This window comes from Crinia signifera, chromosome 11 (assembly GCF_055691185.1).
Source record: "Crinia signifera chromosome 11, ASM5569118v1, whole genome shotgun sequence".
Taxonomy (NCBI): domain Eukaryota; kingdom Metazoa; phylum Chordata; class Amphibia; order Anura; family Myobatrachidae; genus Crinia; species Crinia signifera.
In genome coordinates this window covers 98,522,127-98,542,838 of record NC_139227.1, presented here as the reverse complement: position 1 = coordinate 98,542,838, position 20,712 = coordinate 98,522,127, and the positions used below count along the sequence as shown (strand labels likewise).

Below are 20,712 nucleotides of genomic sequence, written 5' to 3'. Positions count from 1 at the left end.
GAGTGAGAAGAGATGTACTGTAGGTATAGATTGTAGGTGAGTAAGAGAGCTGAGATGTAGGGAAGCGAGTGAGAAGAGATGTAGGTATAGATTGTAGGTAAGAGAGCTGAGATGTAGGGAAGCGAGTGTGAAGAGATGTAGGTATAGATTGTAGGTGAGTAAGAGAGCTGAGATGTAGGGAAGTGAGTGAGAAGAGATGCGGGTATAGATTGTAGGTAAGAGAGCTGAGATGTAGGGAAGCGAGTGTGAAGAGATGTAGGTATAGATTGTAGGTGAGTAAGAGAGCTGAGATGTAGGGAAGCGAGTGAGAAGAGATGCGGGTATAGATTGTAGGTGAGTAAGAGAGCTGAGATGTAGGGAAGTTAGTGAGAAGAGATGCAGGTATAGATAGTAGGTGAGCAAGAGAGCGGAGATATAGGGAAGCGAGTGAGAAGAGATGCGGGTATAGATTGTAGGTGAGTAAGAAAGCTGAGATGTGGGGAAGTGAGTGAGAAGAGATGCGGGTATAGATTGTAGGTGAGTAAGAGAGCTGAGATATAGGGAAGTGAGTGAGAAGAGATGCAGGTATAGATTGTAGGTGAGTAAGAGAGCCGAGATGTGGGGAAGTGAGTGAGAAGAGATGTAGGTATAGATTGTAGGTGAGTAAGAGAGCTGAGATGTAGGGAAGTGAGTGAGAAGAGATGCAGGTATAGATTGTAGGTGAGTAAGAGAGCTGAGATATAGGGAAGTGAGTGAGAAGAGATGCGGGTATAGATTGTAGGTAAGAGAGCTGAGATGTGGGGAAGTGAGTGAGAAGAGATGCGGGTATAGATTGTAGTGTGGTTTGTTATCTTTACTGTGGGTCGGCAGGGGAACGCAATTTTGATAGTTATGCCACTGGGTACAACAGTGTAGTTCAGAAAGATAGTGTTAAAATAGAGAAAAGAAAATAAGTACAGAGTTAGGGCAGGTAGTGTGAGAAGCAGGTGTAGAGGGACATATACAGTGCACTGATGTGTAATCTGGCACACTGAAATGTTTAGAGAGAAAATATGACTTGTGATATTAGGGTGAACAGAAAGTACTGGCTATGAGCAGGTCAGGGAGCTCGGTGAGGGCGGTCCAGGCTGTGCATTCAGAATGTGTTGGAGGTGGTGAAGTCCTTAGCTCACTCTTGTATGTTGATAGCAGTATGTTTGGGTGATATTAGAAGGTAGATGGTGTCCTCCTGTCCTCTGCTGTTTATCTCCGGAATATCTCCAATATTCTTATTAATATTTCCGCAGACTTAACACTACACAACAGCTGCACACAACACAGCCGCATATGGCAAAAAAAGTCCAGATTCAAGTAGGACCATTGTGTCCTCATATAGTTGCTGTAGTTCCCAGAACTTCTGGAAAATATCCTATCCCGGACTTCACCCTACGTTACTGCTCTCTCAGTGATTGCTCTGGGTCCCCCTCCATCTATACCATAGCCTGCTTAGGAGTCCATTAACGCCTCCTAGGGGAGAATCAATCCTCTGAAGGACATACCCCGTGGCTCAGCTGTACATTTATTGCTCCTATAACATGCAGTAAGCCACAGAGCATGCACTCCATGCAGAACAATTATGATTATCATTATTATTATCATTTTATTGATAAGGCGCCACAAGTGTTTCGCAGCGCCGTACAATGCAACAGTACAGGGAGACAAAACTTGGCATAACATTGAATGAATAACAAAAAAAGAGTACAAATAAAGAGCGCCACAGAACAATACACATTACAGCTTATATATAAGTAGTGAGGACTTGATCAATGTACAACTAGCGGCTTGAGGCCAATGATGGAGATGAGTATGCGGACAAAGATGGTCACTGAGTGTTTAAATATAGGAGAGCTGTGAGTGAAATGTGAAGAGAAGAGGGCTTTGACAACAGGAGGGAAGAGGGCCCTGCTCTGAGGAGCTTACAATCTAGTAGGAAGGGGAGACAGACCGATTACATGAGGTGCAAGCAAGTGGGTGGTGGCTAGATAGCAGGATGTAAGCAGGCACGGGGTTGGAGAAGAAGCCTCAAGACTAGTTTATGCAGCGGAAGGGTACACTTTGATGAATAGGTGAGTTTTCAGTGCCCGTTTGAAGCTTTGCAAGGTCGGGGAGAGTCTAATGGAGCGAGGGAGTGCGTTCCACTGAAGGGGTGCAGCACAGGCAAAGTCCTGTACTCTAGCATGGGAAGCAGTGATCAGGGTGGAGGAGAGACGACAATCGTCGGCCGACCGTAGAGGGCGGGAGGGTGTATGAATGGTGATGAGGTCAGAGATATATGGAGCAAAGGAATTAGAGATGGCCCTGTATGTGAGTGTGAGGTGTTTGAAGAGGATTCTGTAGGGGAATGGGAGCCAGTGCAGATTTTGTTGAAGGGGAGTAGCAGAATTAGAGCGTCGGGAGAGGAAGATAAGCCTGGCTGCAGAGTTCAGGACAGATTGGAGAGGAGCCAGTTGGGATTGAGCAAGGCCGGTGAGGAGAACATTGCAGTAGTCAAGCCGTGAGATGACCAGTGAGTGGATGATAAGCTTAGTTACACTCAGTGAGAGAAAGGTCCTGATGCGAGCACTGTTGCGTAACTGGAACCAACAAGAGTGGGTCAGAGCTTGGATGTGGGGTGCAAAGGAGAGGGAGGAGTCGAGAGAGACACCCAGGCAGCGGAGTTGGGGAACGGGGGAGATGATGGAGTTAACAGTGATAGAGATATTGGTAGGGGGTGTGGCTCCAGGTGGGGAAAGATAACGAGTTCTGTTTTGTCCTTGTTGAGCTTCAGAGAGCGCTCAGACATCCAGGAGGAGATGGCAGAGAGGCAGTTGGAAAACTGAGAGAGAACAGTGGGGGACAGATCAGGAGAGGAGAGGTAGATTTGTGTGTCATCAGCATAGAGGTGGTACTGGAGGCCAAAGGAGTTAATGAGTGCACCCAGACAAGAAGTGTACAGGGAGAACAGAAGGGGGCCAAGGACGGATGCTGGGTCAGGTAACTCACTGCAGTATGTTGAATGCTGGATTTTCATTGGAGGATGATAACTTTAATGTCCTTCTGTGTCCCTCCAGTATATCTTTGTGGTTGTTCAATGTTTGTTCAACTGTTTCTTTAACAATCCATGTTATGTGCACCTGGATGCAACTTGACAAACAATTGAATAGCTCCAGGCGTTAAAAAACAAAGGTGCTTGTTTTATTGGCATTAATCACTGGGGCGGGGTGTAAATATTCATCTTCATCATGCTATCATTGAATTACAGATCTCTACAATGGCATGGGCTACCATGGCAACCACAGTCACATGGCACAGTCACATGGAACAAAGAAGCTTTGTCACGCCCCTTTTGAGATCTGCCTGCACTTTGATTTCCTCCCACTCCTTCTCACCTCTCTGCCATTACATGACATGCTGACTGTTATTACCCTGTGGCAGTCATGCTTGTTTGCCCTCCAGTATAATTTTGAAAAGGAGATAATTTGCAGAACGACAGAATAAATAAATAACATGCATACTTGAAAAGGGATAGAATGGCGTAAAGTGAACGTGTACCACAACTAATAGTGGCTATCAGAAATTACTGTATATACTCGAGTATAAGCCAACTTTTTCAGCACATTTTTTATGTTGAAAAAGTACCCCTTCGGCTTATACTCGGGTATATACGGTAATTGGTCCTTCAGTCAGAGCCGGTGGCAAGGCCTGGTGGTGCTGGGGCCTGGCGGAGGCTGATGATGTTGCAGCCTCTGTGCTGCTGTCGCGCTGGCCAGAAACTAGCACGGAGGCAGAAATGGAGGACGCGCCAAGTGCCGCCGGGCAGGAGAGTAAGGAGCAGCCAGTATTGGAAAACAAGGGCTCTGGCACTGGGGCTCATGACCTGCAATGGTGAGTGCGGAATACATGCAGCGCATCCATACCCCATGTAGCGTATCCATACCACATGCAGTGTCAGCTCTGCAGCAGTCACACAGCCCCAATTACCTGGGACCCTCTCATCTCTTCCTTATTAGTGCCTCCCTCTATATGGACTGTAATTACACATTACAGCTTCCCTTCCTGTCACACGCTGTACTTGGCTGCTCATCCTGTAAGAATCCTGCCAGCTGGGGAACTGAAATGACAGGAGACCCAGCTGCAATTATGGGATCATGGGATGAAGGGAGAGGGGGACTTGCCCCTAGACCAGCGGTTCCCAACCACTGTGCACGGGGGAAATGTACTAAGACGGGAGTTTCTATTTCAGATAGGATGTTGCTATGGGAAACCAATCAGAATCAACTTCTTATTTATTAAGCACCTTCTAGAAGATAATAGATTGGTTGCCCATAGCAACATCCCATTTGTGTACATTTCCCCCACAGTATCTAGATAGACAGTCAATAGTTCTACTGGGTCAAAAGGTCGACATGAAAAAAAGTAAGACACATGAAAAATCCAACATGAGTTTTTCCCATTTTTTGGTGTCAACGTCGACAGCTGTTGACATTGACCCAATTAGTGTAAGGTATACACTCGCATAGTCCGCTTTGCTCGCCATGCTTCAGGCTATTATAGTCTCCCTCTATGCCGACATGGTTGGTGACGTAACAAGCCGGAGTAAAAAAAAAAGAAAATAAATACTCATGTCAACCTTGTCATGTGTCTACCTTTTTTACCCTGTTGACCTTTTGGAGTAGACCTATTGACTGTCTATGTAGATCTATTAACCGGAACCACTTTAACAAACTGGGGTTCAGTGTGATTGCCGACAGAATGCCAGCAGCGAAGAGAGCGCAACAAGGCCCTTTGTGGGCACGGCGGCTCCTTACAGGTCCCATTCCCCCTCTACGGGGGTCGTGTCTGTATTGGCGCTTCGCCTCCTGAGAAGGGCCTGAACTTCTACATCACACTTGTTTTATTACTGTACTTATTTGAGAACCTTTTCAGTGTTCCAGCACCCCCCCTGGCCTATACATGACCAACCATTGCACATTGCAGGAGTGTCATGGAAGTGTTACAGCCACATCTTTCCAGTATTGTTAAGAAAATTCCCCTCCTAAGACCAAGATGCCGGCAGGTCTCAGACGCCAGCTGTGCCTTCCAAATACCCACACGGGGAAAACACAGACAGGGATAAAGGAGAGAACATGCAAACAGCTGACACCTCTGCTGCCCTCAGGACGGGAAACTCTATCCACAGACAAGCCTGGGCGTATTGTGTAGCAGAACGCCAATCTCCATTCCTGTACCCCCCCCCACCTTCCAGCGCATTCCTCTGTGTTTGCGACACCTTTATAAACCAACAACCACTCGCAATAATCAGCTGCCACAGACTACAAAGCTCCTGATTTTTCCAGAGAACGAGATTTGCATTTTTAACACTGAAACCCAAATCAGAGGGAGAGAAAAAAAAAAACAATAAGAAAACAAGACGACTATTAATAGAACAGCTTTGAAGTTCGGGATTCTTCTGCTGTAATTCCGACGGCATCGGAGGTTCCTAACAAAACACAAAGATTAAAAGATCTCTTTATTAGTGCGCGTCTCAGGCCCAGACCGAAAGCTCCAAATGCCAACACCTTAAAGGGATTAATCTTAAAAGATTAATTGGGGGGGGGGGGGGGGGGGGGGGGGTCGTCGTCAAACAAATGAAATACTCCTAAATAAAAGTCTGCATATGCTTTCCCTGAAACCTTACCTCTTCAGGCAGTTTATCATACTCAGAAACACCCACACAACCTCCAGTAGCATTTATATCTAATCGCATCAGGACTGTCTTGTAATCTGATGGGACTGTCATGCTATTTATTTATTAACAGTTTCTTATATAGCGCACACATATTCCGCAGCGCTGTACAGAGAATATTCGAACATTCACATCAGTCCCTGCCCCAGTGGAGCTAACAATCTATATACCCTACCACATGTACACGCACACACAGACATTCTAGGGTTAATTTGTTAGGAGCCAATTAACCTACCAGTATATTTATGGATTGTAGGAGGAAACCGGAGTACCCGGAGCAAACCCACGCAAGTACGGGGAGAATATACAAACTCCACACAGTTAGAGCCATGGTAGGAATGGAACCCCTGACCTCAGTGCTGTGAGGCAGTAATGCTAACCATTACACCATCCGTACTGCTCCGTATATATAACACATGGTGGGGATAGAACCCATGACCTCAGCGCTGTGAGGCGGTAATGCTAACCATTACACCGTCCGTACTGCAATGGAATTCTATCCTTATGTATCCCTCCTATTATCCCTATAGATTGTAAGCTTGCGAGCAGGGCCCTCCTACCTCCATGGCGGTTTGTATCTACCCAGTTTGTTTAATCACGGTTGTCTCCAATTGTAAAGCGCAACGGAATATGCTGCGCTATATAAGAAACTGAAAAATATATAAATAAATAACTACATTTGTCTAATTTTATACCTCTAGTTATATGTGTAGGCTTGAAGTAAAAAGTCTTAGAACCATAAACCTTTGAGGTTGTTGACCCTTTTACTATCTCAACTTTATGAATCTCAGTTGTTAAAATCCTCACACAGGCCACAATAGAATCCCCCCCCCTTTTAAACTGTGACAATGCATAAAGGGTAAAGCGAGACATTAAGCAGAGGAAAACATGGACAAGCAGAGTCCATTCAGCTGATCTACAGCCCATGGGGGCTTAGGAAAACAAGAGACATTTTGAGTTGGGGTAAAAGGTGTTGAAGGGAAAGTTCACAGCTGGGAGGATTGTTCTACAGCTACATAAAAGCAGCAGACTGACCCCCACAGGAGCCCTCGCTAACAAATCTGTCCTCAGAGAGCGCAACCTGCGCTCGGCTTTCCAAAAAGAGGTCAACAGCACCACCTGCTGGATCAGCAGAAGAAGACACTTTCAATTGTAAAATGCTTCAAATATTATTGCAAGTTGATTTAGAAAAACAATGTATTAAGTACATAGGTCGGTATTTGGACATTATAGAATTTCTTTTTTTTTCATATTGCAAGTGAAACCAAATAGCACACAGGGAATGAATGAATCCCACCTACAGACTTGGAACACATGGCGTCGCCAAGGCACACCATAGTGATGGGACAAGTACTGTTTTAGCTGACATCATGGCTGCCCCCACTGCGTGCCAGCCACAGGTACAAGCTTCGCGGCCGCAGCAGGTTCATAAACACTGGTCAGGTCTCCTTCTCCTTCTGAGGTCTCGGCGCACCCTTGGACCAACCGACAATTACTTGTTAGCGACTGCAGAGAGCTGGTCTCTGATCCGGCCCAGTCCATCCAGCATCGTGTCCAGAGTTTCTTTACCAAGTTCCATGGTCAGAGTAGACGTTGCTGGACTCGATCTACATAGATCAGGATCCTCCTGTATCTGGAGAACAAGCAGAACACATGTACCACATGCAGTGACTTTTCCCTTCTACATATTGTCCTAAGGCGATTTTGTTCCATTAAATAGAGTTCACAGAACACACAAGCAACTTCTGCTGATTAAAATGATATGCAGCATGCCTATATTCAGTGTGTAACAGGCTACATCTGCATAAGAATTTAATCAGCAGAAGCTGCTTGTGAGTCCTATTTACTCCATTTAACGGAAAAAGTCACAGAACAAGACGCCCGCGGTTTCAGAGTCACATGTTACGTACAGCACAACTTGTGTCGCCTGGAGGATAGCTGTATGTTCACCCATCTGTAGGTCTCAGTAATGTTACTGATAGGCCGCATCTCCAGGAAAACCGACTTACCCCATGTAATATCTGCCGCCTCTGTCTGTAAGTGACATCCAGACTTAACAGGGAAGAGATTATGGAAAGTTCTGTGAGGTGTTTGGGGGAAGCGGGCAGAGCTGTATTTAGGGGTGTTAGAATTGGAAACTCAGCGATACAGGCGGTCTGACATTACTTCTGGATTTGTATGAAGCTGCTTATTTAGGAACCCAGTGCCAAGAGCCAGAATGTGCTATTACCAAGAGTTTAGCATGAACAGCTGCTAATGGCTACAGTTCAGCATTTTTATTCAATTCCTATTATTACCAAACTCACATCTAGCAAAGAAGGCAGTGTGCCCCTCAGTGCATTTCATTAGTTATCCTCAAAGAGCCACTAAGCAACAAAGCTTAAACTGGCCGGGTGTAATCAGTGGCGGATCCAGGGGGTTGGGCTGCAGAGCAGTTCAAAATTCAAATAGGGGAGACACACCCACTGCCAGTGAGTCAGTTTAGAATGGCAGTTAGTGGGTGTGGCTTGCCTTTTTGAATGTTGAACTGTGCTGCAGCCCCCTACCCCCCCTTTGGAGTCTCCCCTGTGTGCGTGATACAGTGATACAATCCAGCAGCTCTAATCTTACCACCCCGACTGCATGCCAACTGATGCTCTGCCCACACATGTAGGTTGGCAACTTGACTGGCTAGTCAAAAGAATCTGAGACCGCCCACACTCTACGAATAAACCAATTCAGACAGGAAATTGCGCCAGAGCAAGGTGGCCAAGCTGTCAATTACTCTGATTACCCATAATAGCCAGCAGAATGGGTATACTCACTCTCATCTGCAGCAGGCACGTGGGCACTGCCATGCTTGTGACAGCATCTGACGAGGTCTTCATATCCACTCTCCAGTCCAGATCTACCAGACGTGGTAATGAGACTAGGAGAAGAGACAGAACTCAGTGCACCCCCCAACTCTCCCGCCCCATAATGGTCAGAGCGCGTCACTATCTTGGTGGTTAAGTATTTTATGTGGCTTGAATTTTACACAAAGAAGGTTTGTGCCTGTTAATGGCAGGAATACATGCAGATCCATCAGCCGCCGCTAATGTTATGTGTCCGCATGCACCTGTGCTGGAGTCACACCAAACAGCGCCTCTTGGCACGCCCGCTCGCGGGAGTATGTGCTAGCGTCTGCTGTCTATTTTGTGATATTTCTGACGAAAAATGCTTCTTCGTTGCAATGCATTGAGACCAGGATGCTCAAGGAAGCTGCACTGAGTAATGTGATATAATGTATATTACATAACGGTGTGCAACTGAGTCTCTGATCTGTACACAAAGGGCCTTATTCTAGTTCACTCTTTCTGACAAATTCCTTCTTAGATGGACAAAACCATGTGCCAGGTGAGGCAGAAGTAACTTGTGCAGAGAGAGTTAGATTTGGGCGGGATTTTACTTCAAAGTGAGATCTATATTGCAGTGTAAAAATAAAGCAGTCAGTATTTACCCTGCACAGAAACAAAATAACTCACCCAAATCTAACTCTCTCTCTGCACATGTTACATCTATCCCCCTGCAGTGCACATGGTTTTGTCCATCTAAGAATGATTTTGTCAGAAAAAGTGAACTAGAATAAGGCCCAAAGTGCTAAAATGTTTCAGCTACAGATTGTTCCCAATACAATTCTGTCCTGCTCCGTTTACAGCCTCAGTCATTTAGCGCAGTCTGCTCCGTATATATAGAGCCACAGTCACACACAGTATACAGGTGTCACATATCACATAACTCAGCGCAGTCTGCTCCGTATAGAGCCTCAGTCACACGCAGTATACAGGCGTCACATATCACATCACTCAGCGCAGTCCTTTCTGTATACAGCCTCAGTCACACGCAGTATACAGGTGGCACATATCACATCACTCAGCGCAGTCTGCTCCGTATACAGCCTCACTCACACACAGTATACAGGTGTCACATATCACATCACTCAGCACAGTCTGCTCCGTATAGAGCCTCAGTCACACGCAGTATACAGGCGTCACATATCACATCACTCAGCGCAGTCCTTTCTGTATACAGCCTCAGTCACACGCAGTATACAGGTGGCACATATCACATCACTCAGCGCAGTCTGCTCCGTATACAGCCTCACTCACACACAGTATACAGGTGGCACATATCACATCACTCAGCGCAGTCTGCTCCGTATACAGCCTCAGTCACACGCAGTATACAGGTGTCACATATACCATCACTCAGCGCAGTCTGCTCCGTATACAGCCTCAGTCACACACAGTATACAGGTGTCACATATCACATCACTCAGCGCAGTCCTTTCTGTATACAGCCTCAGTCACACGCAGTATACAGGTGTCACATATCACATTACTCAGCGCAGTCTGCTCCGTATACAGCCTCAGTCACACACAGTATACAGGTGTCACATATCACATCACTCAGCGCAGTCCTTTCTGTATACAGCCTCAGTCACACACAGTATACAGGTGTCACATATCACATCACTCAGCGCAGTCTGCTCCGTATACAGCCTCAGTCACACACAGTATACAGGTGTCACATATCACATTACTCAGTGCAGTCCTTTCTGTATACAGCCTCAGTCACACGCAGTATACAGGTGTCACATATCACATCACTCAGCGCAGTCTGCTCCGTATACAGCCTCAGTCACACACGGTATACAGGTGTCACATATCACATCACTCAGCGCAGTCCTTTCTGTATACAGCCTCAGTCACACGCAGTATACAGGTGTCACATATCACATCACTCAGCGCAGTCTGCTCCGTATACAGCCTCACTCACACGCAGTATACAGGTTTCACATATCACATCACTCAGCGCAGTCTGCTCCATATACAGCCTCAGTCACACACAGTATACAGGTGTCACATATCACATCACTCAGCGCAGTCTGCTCCGTATACAGCCTCACTCACACACAGTATACAGGTGGCACATATCACATCACTCAGCGCAGTCTGCTCCGTATACAGCCTCAGTCACACGCAGTATACAGGTGTCACATATACCATCACTCAGCGCAGTCTGCTCCGTATACAGCCTCAGTCACACACAGTATACAGGTGTCACATATCACATCACTCAGCGCAGTCCTTTCTGTATACAGCCTCAGTCACACGCAGTATACAGGTGTCACATATCACATCACTCAGCGCAGTCTGCTCCGTATACAGCCTCAGTCACACGCGGTATACAGGTGTCACATATCACATTACTCAGCGCAGTCTGCTCCGTATACAGCCTCAGTCACACACAGTATACAGGTGTCACATATCACATCACTCAGCGCAGTCCTTTCTGTATACAGCCTCAGTCACACACAGTATACAGGTGTCACATATCACATCACTCAGCGCAGTCTGCTCCGTATACAGCCTCAGTCACACACAGTATACAGGTGTCACATATCACATTACTCAGTGCAGTCCTTTCTGTATACAGCCTCAGTCACACGCAGTATACAGGTGTCACATATCACATCACTCAGCGCAGTCTGCTCCGTATACAGCCTCAGTCACACACGGTATACAGGTGTCACATATCACATCACTCAGCACAGTCTGCTCCGTATACAGCCTCACTCACACACAGTATACAGGTGTCACATATCACATCACTCAGCGCAGTCTGCTCCGTATACAGCCTCAGTCACACACGGTATACAGGTGTCACATATCACATCACTCAGCACAGTCTGCTCCGTATACAGCCTCACTCACACACAGTATACAGGTGTCACATATCACATCACTCAGCGCAGTCTGCTCCGTATACAGCCTCAGTCACACACGGTATACAGGTGTCACATATCACATCACTCAGCGCAGTCCTTTCTGTATACAGCCTCAGTCACACGCAGTATACAGGTGTCACATATCACATCACTCAGCGCAGTCTGCTCCGTATACAGCCTCAGTCACACGCGGTATACAGGTGTCACATATCACATTACTCAGCGCAGTCTGCTCCGTATACAGCCTCAGTCACACACAGTATACAGGTGTCACATATCACATCACTCAGCGCAGTCTGCTCCGTATACAGCCTCACTCACACACAGTATACAGGTTTCACATATCACATCACTCAGCGCAGTCTGCTCCATATACAGCCTCAGTCACACACAGTATACAGGTGTCACATATCACATCACTCAGCACAGTCTGCTCCGTATACAGCGTCAGTCACACACAGTATACAGGTGCCACATATCACATCACTCAGCGCAGTCCTTTCTGTATACAGCCTCAGTCACATGCAGTATACAGGTGTCACATATCACATCACTCAGCACAGTCTGCTCCGTATACAGCCTCAGTCACACGCGCAGTATACAGGTGTCACACATCACTCAGCGCAGCCTGCTCCGTATACAGCCTCACTCACACACAGTATACAGGTGTCACATATCACATCACTCAGCGCAGTCTGCTCCGTATACAGCCTCAGTCACACACGGTATACAGGTGTCACATATCACATCACTCAGCACAGTCTGCTCCGTATACAGCCTCACTCACACACAGTATACAGGTGTCACATATCACATCACTCAGCGCAGTCTGCTCCGTATACAGCCTCAGTCACACACGGTATACAGGTGTCACATATCACATCACTCAGCGCAGTCCTTTCTGTATACAGCCTCAGTCACACGCAGTATACAGGTGTCACATATCACATCACTCAGCGCAGTCTGCTCCGTATACAGCCTCGGTCACACGCAGTATACAGGTGTCACATATCACATCACTCAGTGCAGTCTGCTCCGTATACAGCCTCACTCACACGCAGTATACAGGTTTCACATATCACATCACTCAGCGCAGTCTGCTCCATATACAGCCTCAGTCACACACAGTATACAGGTGTCACATATCACATCACTCAGCACAGTCTGCTCCGTATACAGCGTCAGTCACACGCAGTATACAGGTGGCACATATCACATCACTCAGCGCAGTCTGCTCCGTATACAGCCTCAGTCACACGCAGTATACAGGTGTCACACATCACTCAGCGCAGTCTGCTCCGTATACAGCCTCAGTCACACACAGTATACAGGTGTCAGAGTGTGTACACACGGTTCGATGTTCTGTGCGATCCGATGTACAATTCGATGTTTTGTACGATTTTTACTTTTCCCTTTTTTTTTTTCTCGACTCCTTAAAGATATGCCTTAAGATATGCTTAAGATTTTGACTTTTTACCATACAATTTGCTATGCGATTTCCTATTTGATTTACTATGCGATTTCCTATGTGCCTTAAGATTTTGACTAAGCGATTTTGACTTAACAACAGGATGACTGACAGGGCCCTGGAAATCGTATAGCACATCGCATCTTAAGCATATCGCAAGGCACATACGATGCATGCGATATGCTTGCGATTTGTGCTAGATAGAGTGTGCTGCCCACTCTATCTCCCCTCCGATCTCTCCTTAAACAGGAGCGCGCATCGGGCTAGGAAGCCCTTACAATGCATACAATCAGTATGCGATATGGATGCGATATGGCTTCCGATGTTGACGATATCGTCAACATCGGAAGCCATATCGAACCGTGTGTACACACTATTACATATCACATCACTCAGCACAGTCTGCTCCGTATACAGCCTCAGTCACGCGGTATACAGACGTCACATATCACATCACTCAGCGCAGTCCTCTCCGTATACAGCCTCGGTCACACGCGATATACAGGTGTCACATATGACATCACTCAGCACAGTCTGCTCCGTATACAGCCTCAGTCACACGCGGTATACAGACGTCACATATCACATCACTCAGCACAGTCCTCTCCGTACACAGCCTCAGTCAAACGCGGTATACAGACGTCACATATCACATCACTCAGCACAGTTTGCTCCGTATACAGCCTCAGTCACACACGATATACAGATGTCACATATCACATCACTCAGCACAGTCTGCTCCATATACAGCCACGGACCTAGAAATGTGACAATGCAGGCAGCGACCACTAGGGGCAGCCAAGAACACACATAGGAGTGTACTTACTGCTTGCGTTCTGGGCGTCACCTCTCCAGGCAGATCTAAAGGGAAAAAACAAACATTTCAGGAGACACGGTCAGACCACTGCAGACCCCAAAATGAATGATCCCTTGGACTCTATTCTCCAATGGGGTCAGCGATTCTGTTGGTAAAACCAATATATAATATAAAGGCCTACATGACATTTGTGAATTTTGGACAACAAGTGGGGTGTAATGTGTGCAGTGCAGGGTTTGGCTGACAAGGGGCGGAGCATAATAAGTGACCTCATTGAGGTATGAGGTACGAAGGGCGTCACGAGTTCCTGTCAGTTAGACAGGCCGCACTGCCATGATTATTGATGCAGGGCGCCATAGAGATCTCATTTAGTGGATCTAACAGTCAGTATTGCTCAGAAATACACATAATAATGGTTTACTAGTCAATACGTATGATTTAACCCTATGAGTGCTACTATCTCTGTGACAGATGTGCAAAATATGCCCTAAACATGCCAGCGTCGCTCACATTTGTTATATAAATTCAAATATAAAATGTTGTGTAAAAAAAAAAAAAGGATTATATTTCCTATATAAAGGTAACATTACCGGGAGAGACCCTCTACTTACACATTCTCCAGGATTATTTTGGTCAGGAGATTTTTCAGGTTCTGATGGAAGCCCTCTGGGAAGATGGAGAGGATCTGCTCTGCTGTCATCAGGCCTCTGTACACAACGTGCCGTGTGAGTGTGTGCAGGCAGTGCACCACCTACAGTGAGGAGACAATACACAACTGAAAACATTTGTTTATATTACAGAATTTTATCCAACATAACACAAATGGCAACGGACAGGATTTGAATCGTCAGATTGCTAGCAAGTATTTCTGAGACTTGCAGACCATTGCTCTAATAGGACGGCGCCTCAGCGTAAACAGTTAACAGAGAATGTTGCACTCAGCAATCAGCTTAACCAGATCTTTTTTCCCCACCCCCTAACCACAAATCACCACCCGGGAATGGCCACCCGCCGAGGAATTAAGCTTAATGCTTGCAGAAGGTCCCAGCTACTTTCATGATATATTTCCACATGAGTCACGTTATGTGCCTTTCAGCCATGATTAGTATTATCAGAGTGTGCTGTCATGACCAAGTGGCACAGGGCCCACTGCGGCCTCCCACAGGACCCTCAGGAGTCTATATCCACCCAATATTACCTAAAAGAGGACTTCTTCATTTTTGCATTGACCTGCATACCCTCTGTTCCTCCAGCAGTAACTTGGGGCACCGCACCACCAGAGAGGACTTTGGGCATAACATGAGGGCTTTTCTGTTTCAACATCCCCATGAATTCCTCCAGCGGCACCGGATTGGGAACCGTACAAATAGAGAGGATTCACCATTCGCCTCCAACACTTCACCGATCACCTGCAGGTGCACTTACCTCAAAGTCCATGACTTATCCTAGAGCCTTATGACAAATTAAGGCTCCTAAATCCATCCTAAGAGTGAGGCTATTGTATGAATTTAATTTATTTTCTCATTATTTATTTACTGTATGTTTTGTGTGTGTACATGCTAATCTTTTTATTAAACTGCGCTATATAATCATTTTTAAATATAATTTATTATATATATATATTTATTAATTACACACACACAAAGTATATGCCTAGTGTTCATTCTAGCACCCGCTATCTTTGAAAACCCATGCAGTTCCTCTTCCCTGCCTGTGGTGTCGCTGTCTGCTGTAGTGCTTCTAGTACAGTGTGGTGTGTGTATATCAGACAGCGACACCCCAGGCAGGGAAGATGAACTGCATGGGATTTCAAAGATAGCGGGTGCTAGAATGAACACTATGCTTGATCATAGAAATACATGGCTAGCTGGCACAGAAGACACGAACAATGGTTTATAAAACATTACAGTAGCTAATTTACAAGCCTGTGGTAGCCAAATCTATATATCCGAGAACACACGCACCTGAGCAGCTTCCTCAGACGTGATGGAAAGGTTGGACGACACACTGTCAATCAGCTGTACTGAGCCAATGGCTGATCTCGGGAAGGCGTCCTTGCAGAGCTTTTGAACCACATCCTTTGAGGAAGCCTTAAACAGATATAGGGATAGAGCAGCACAGGGTGGATGATACAGACTCTGGCTTCAGCATTCCAACCTCTGGCTGTGCTTCTCAGTCATACAATTGTATAATTAGGCAGTTATTTATTATTGCTGCTGCGGGATATGGCACCAAGGTATCCACAATGGATTTCAATCTGTGCAAAGGGCAACTGTGTGTTGACTATACGGGTAACACAAATACACATTACTCACTGCTCATATAGAGACATGACTGATAGGCACAGACCAGACTCAGGATATGCATTTAAGCTTAGTACAAGTTAGAAGACAAACCAATTAAGGTCAGTAATGAGAAGGCAGAGTCGCCTTGAGACTGAGGAGTAGACAAAATAATGGACCAGTTGCACCAGTCTCCTACAAATATCAGAATGTATTGTCCTCAAACACGCCAGCAATAATGATATTTTAATACTTAATGTCAAATCTACTGTTCCGCATTGAACTCCAAACTGTATTGATTGTGTGTTAAATATTCATGGAACAATTTGTGTCACCAGATTAACAGGGAAAAAAATGTATTCATAAGCAATTGCAGAGACGGCGCGGCACTCACAGTGTACCGGCTCTGCGCACAACCCGTAGGGATCTGACACAGCAGAGTACCCCCTTGTGACATGTCCTCCATGTCACCAGCAGAGCAGAGAATGACCTCTCCCGGAGGCCTACTGATTATCTCTTTGTAGAACCTGCCAACTTAGGACCACGTAAGGATGCCCCCACCCGGGGTAAATCTGAGCATAAGGTTTTGAATAAAGGGCGATTAAAGTCCTGTAATAGTGAATGGGAGCTAGTGATCCGTGCAGAAGAGACGCAGATCTTGTGAAGAGCGGAGCCAGCGAGATGGGAGATATTTTGGAATAAGTAAAGAGATATATGCTGGTGCAGTATGGGTAATAGCTTTATATGTGAGTAGAAGTGTTTTATATTGAATACGGTAATATACAGGCAACCAATGGAAGGACTGGCAGGCAGAGCAGATCAGCAGACGATGAGCGCTTTGCTAGGAAGATCGACCATAACCAGGTAGGTTAATTGACCCCAGAATATATGTGTGTGTGTGTACATGTGGTAGGGAATATAGACTGTAAGCTTCACTGGGGCAGGGACTGATGTAAGTGTTCAACCATTCTCTGTACAGCGCTGCGGAATATGTGTGTGCTATGTAAGAAACTGGTGATAAATAATAATAATGAATTATGGTAATCATATTGTTTATAGCTGGAAATAATCCAGGAACACAGTGAAAGACTGTTCAACACATGGTGCACACATGAGCTGTAGTGCTGTGTACACACACACACACGCTATTCACTGTAACCCTGGCACTGATGCAACATGCTGGTTTGCAGCAACTCTAGAACTACAAGCCCCAGCATGCCTAGCCCTCTGACACACAGGGTCCTCATCCAAGCCTGGCCTTCCCTAACACACCCACCTTTAGCAAGAGCTGCAGACTGGCAAAATCCCTCTCCTGCAGCAGCACAGCCATCTTTCCCTGCTGTCATGTGACCTGAGGGAGTGTGGTCACATGCTCCTGCCGCAGTGCATGCTGGGGGATGTAGTCTTTCTCTCACCAGCTCTCTAACATCATGTGCTGACTTCTGTCTGCCAACTCTGTGCTGCCGCCTCATGTTGTATCATTGTGCCACTGTCGGCCAGGACAAAAGCTCTATATATTATTATTATTATCATTATTATTATTACTGTTGTTATCATTTATTATTATTATTTTGACTACTGTTTTTATTATTGTTATTAGTGTTACTTACTATTGTTATTATTATTATTAATAATAATAATAATAATAATAAAAATCATCATCATCATCTACATACCCTCCAACATTTGAAGGGCAGAAATAGGTACACATTCAGAAAGGGGGCGTGGCCATGTGGAAGGGGGCGTGTCACAACACAAAAGGGGCGTGACATTACACAACACATCGTAATGCCCGTTACACATTTTAGTAAACGCCGTAATGCCAATTACACATAAGGCCACACACCGTAATGCCTATTACACATTGTACACCACATCGTGATGCCCATTACATACTAAATAACAAACCATAATGCCCATTACATATTTGATGCATAAATGCAGCTTACCTACATGTTCTTTGCTAGAGGGTTCTTTCTTGATGCCAGGGCTTCATGTTTGATGTCAAGGAGGATTTGGCTTCATGCTTGTTGCCAAGAGGGAGTGCATGGCATGTTGCCAAGGGGGAATATAATGCTATAATGCCGATTGCAAAGGGTGGGGGACTTGCTCGTTGCCAAGGGGGGGGGGGGGGGGGGGGGAGAAAATGCTGATGTCAAGGGGAGGAATTGCTCGTTGTCAAGGGGGGAGAAAATGCTCTTGTCAAGGGGGGGGGGGATTGCTCGTTGTCAAGGGGGAGCCGCTGGACACACACAATTGAATAAAATGATAGCCGGGCAGAGAGAGCAGGCTGTGCGCGCTGCCCGGCTGTATAGTGTAAGCAGCGGCAGCATCCTCGTCCCTGACCCTCACTATTTTCAATTATCCCGCTGGGCGCCGCGGCCGCGAGCCAATAGGAGGTCGCGGTCAGACAGCTAATCATGAGCGGCTGCTAGACCGCGACCTCCTATTGGCTCGCGGCTGTCCACTGACTCCAGCCTGAGCCTAGGGAGAAAGAGCCTGCCCTGGGCTGGGCCTTGAATTACGCGGCAGAGACTATGCTGCTGCTGCCGCCGCTTTAGGTAAGCAGAGGGCAGAAACTAAATCCAGCCGGGCAGCGCACAGACAGCTCACTGCTGTCTGTGCGCTGCCCGGCTCTGAATTCGGTACATTCGGTACATGTTTAATTTGCCGGTACAGTCCGTAAAAAAACGGTACTGTACCGGCAAATTCGGTACTGTTGGAGGGTATGCATCTATAATGTATATGCCTAGTGTCCTTTTGTCTCCGAAACACTGCCATCTGTTGACAGCGAGTGAAACTATATCTCTTTCTCTCTCACACATGCACAAACACAGAGGCAATCACAAGGTTTGTTTTCGTAGCATTTGCTTTGAGCGGGCTTACTAGTAATAATAATATATTAAGTCACATGTTGGGTCTAATTCTGATTAATTCGGAACGGGATGAATTCGGCCCTGTTCAGATGTATGTGGGTCTGCTCACGAGCACACCCCAGCAACGCACGGCCTTGGCGAGTTACACACTCGGCGGGCCGTTTGTTGCGAGGAAGGAGGGCCAGGGGCGCAAGGCGGAGGGAATAGGGCTCGACCATGGGAACGCCCAGCGTTTTTATGGTCATCCAGGCGGACGCAAATACAAATCAGTTTACACTGACTTCTATTTGTGAAGCCAGGAGAAATCATTTGCCATCGGATGATTTATCCTGCAGCGGAGGCATGTGAGGGGATATGTTTTCGTTACACATGCCCTCGCACGGTACCCTTGATGTTCGCAGCTTACCAAGCAAACCTGAATAAGGCCCATTCTGTGCTGTGCTGCACTTATTCCCATGCACGCCGTGCATGCCTGTGCTGTGCACTATTAGTGCTCTGGACACTATATATAATGGTCATTAACCCTTTGAGTGCCAAGCGAATTTTGTGACCTGTAATGAGACCTTATAAAGGGAATATAATCTTTTTTTTTTTTTTTGCACAACATTTTGTATTTTAATTTATATAACAAATGATGGATTTTTAGCGATGTTGGCACTGAGAGGGTTAATAGTCACCAGCATTTTACACCAGACACCTGACGGACAGCTTGCACAATCCATACCGGGTATCGCCATTATGCCGCTACCATGTAGAATACGAGAACAGTATAATTAAGAACAAATAAGAAGCATCTGTAACTGGCCGCCATCATTAGCGCCACGATTTGCACCAGGGGTTGATCACACGTGAGTTCTCCTTATCCGTATTATAATAAAAATAATAGAAAACAAACATAGCCAATAGCTACGACCAGTTGTCACTACTCACATGGGTTCAAGCCGAGCAGGATCCTTTCTTACCGTCATGTTTATTGAGAGTCACTGGACTGCAGGGCAACGGCTGACTGTAGGGGGCTCTCTGATATCTCCTGCATCCACCTTTGTTCAATAAGCTACGTCTGTTATTAATGAATTATTATTACTCCTGAAAAGAAGGACTTCCCGTGAGTTTGGCGTAATGAATGAGCCCCACGCCAGCGCTGAGCGGTCGGCCTCAGTGTTCTCTGTCAGATTATTGCAGAAATCATTGGAGCTTTGTTCTTCCCCTGGAGACCAGACAAACAATGGGCTGATAATCCGACCTAATGCTCATGTTCCTCTCATTACAGCCTTCATCTTGTAGCTGATGTTACATTATAAATCAGCCCGCTGGCGCTGCCCGTCTGATGCCAGAATGATGCGTGCGTGCACCTTTTATGCAGTGCAGTTACATATGGCATGGCATATAACATCACCCCACGAGCCGCAGACTGAGTACTCAGCGTCCCCTGGTTCCTTGTTTGTAAACATCATATATATCTTTCTGAACTATACTGTGATACCACAGCCATGGTTCCTCAATCCTGTGCCATACCTATTCACTCTTCATGCTCTCTGCCCTCTAGCAGGGGGTGTTGTGGCATAGGCCACAGTGCAGGGCTGTTAGGGGTCAAGGGTGCAGGTGGAGGGGGGGAGGAGGATAGGAGGAGGGAGAGAGAGGACTACTTTCTCCGCTCTCTCTACCTGCTGCCTCATGTCCTGCCCATCCCTGCCATCCTCACTTCTTGCCTCAGGTCTCCCTACTTGACCCTTATGTTACCTGTCTTTCTCCCCCTCCTTCTAGATTGTAAACTCCTTAGAGCAGGGCCCTCTTCCCT

The 20,712-nt window shown here is 46.3% G+C and overlaps 1 protein-coding gene across 2 annotated transcripts; it reads right to left on the bottom strand.

Moving 5' to 3' along the window:
* Nucleotides 1–6,872: 6,872 nt before the first annotated feature.
* On the bottom strand, nt 6,873–20,350 carry COMMD9 (COMM domain containing 9). Of its 2 annotated transcripts, none has more exons than XM_083163861.1 (6): nt 19,877–20,350; nt 15,721–15,846; nt 14,368–14,507; nt 13,766–13,800; nt 8,527–8,630; nt 6,873–7,355 (listed from the first exon to the last, which is right to left on the bottom strand). In XM_083163861.1, exons 1-6 carry the CDS (start codon nt 19,880–19,882, stop codon nt 7,215–7,217), a joined length of 552 nt encoding a protein of 183 aa, XP_083019987.1. In that variant the 5' UTR covers nt 19,883–20,350; the 3' UTR covers nt 6,873–7,214. The 2 variants fall into 2 exon arrangements, with proteins under 2 accessions (XP_083019987.1, XP_083019986.1); XM_083163860.1 differs by lacking the exon at nt 19,877–20,350 and adding an exon at nt 17,315–17,472.
* Between the last annotated feature and the right edge of the window lie 362 nt (nt 20,351–20,712).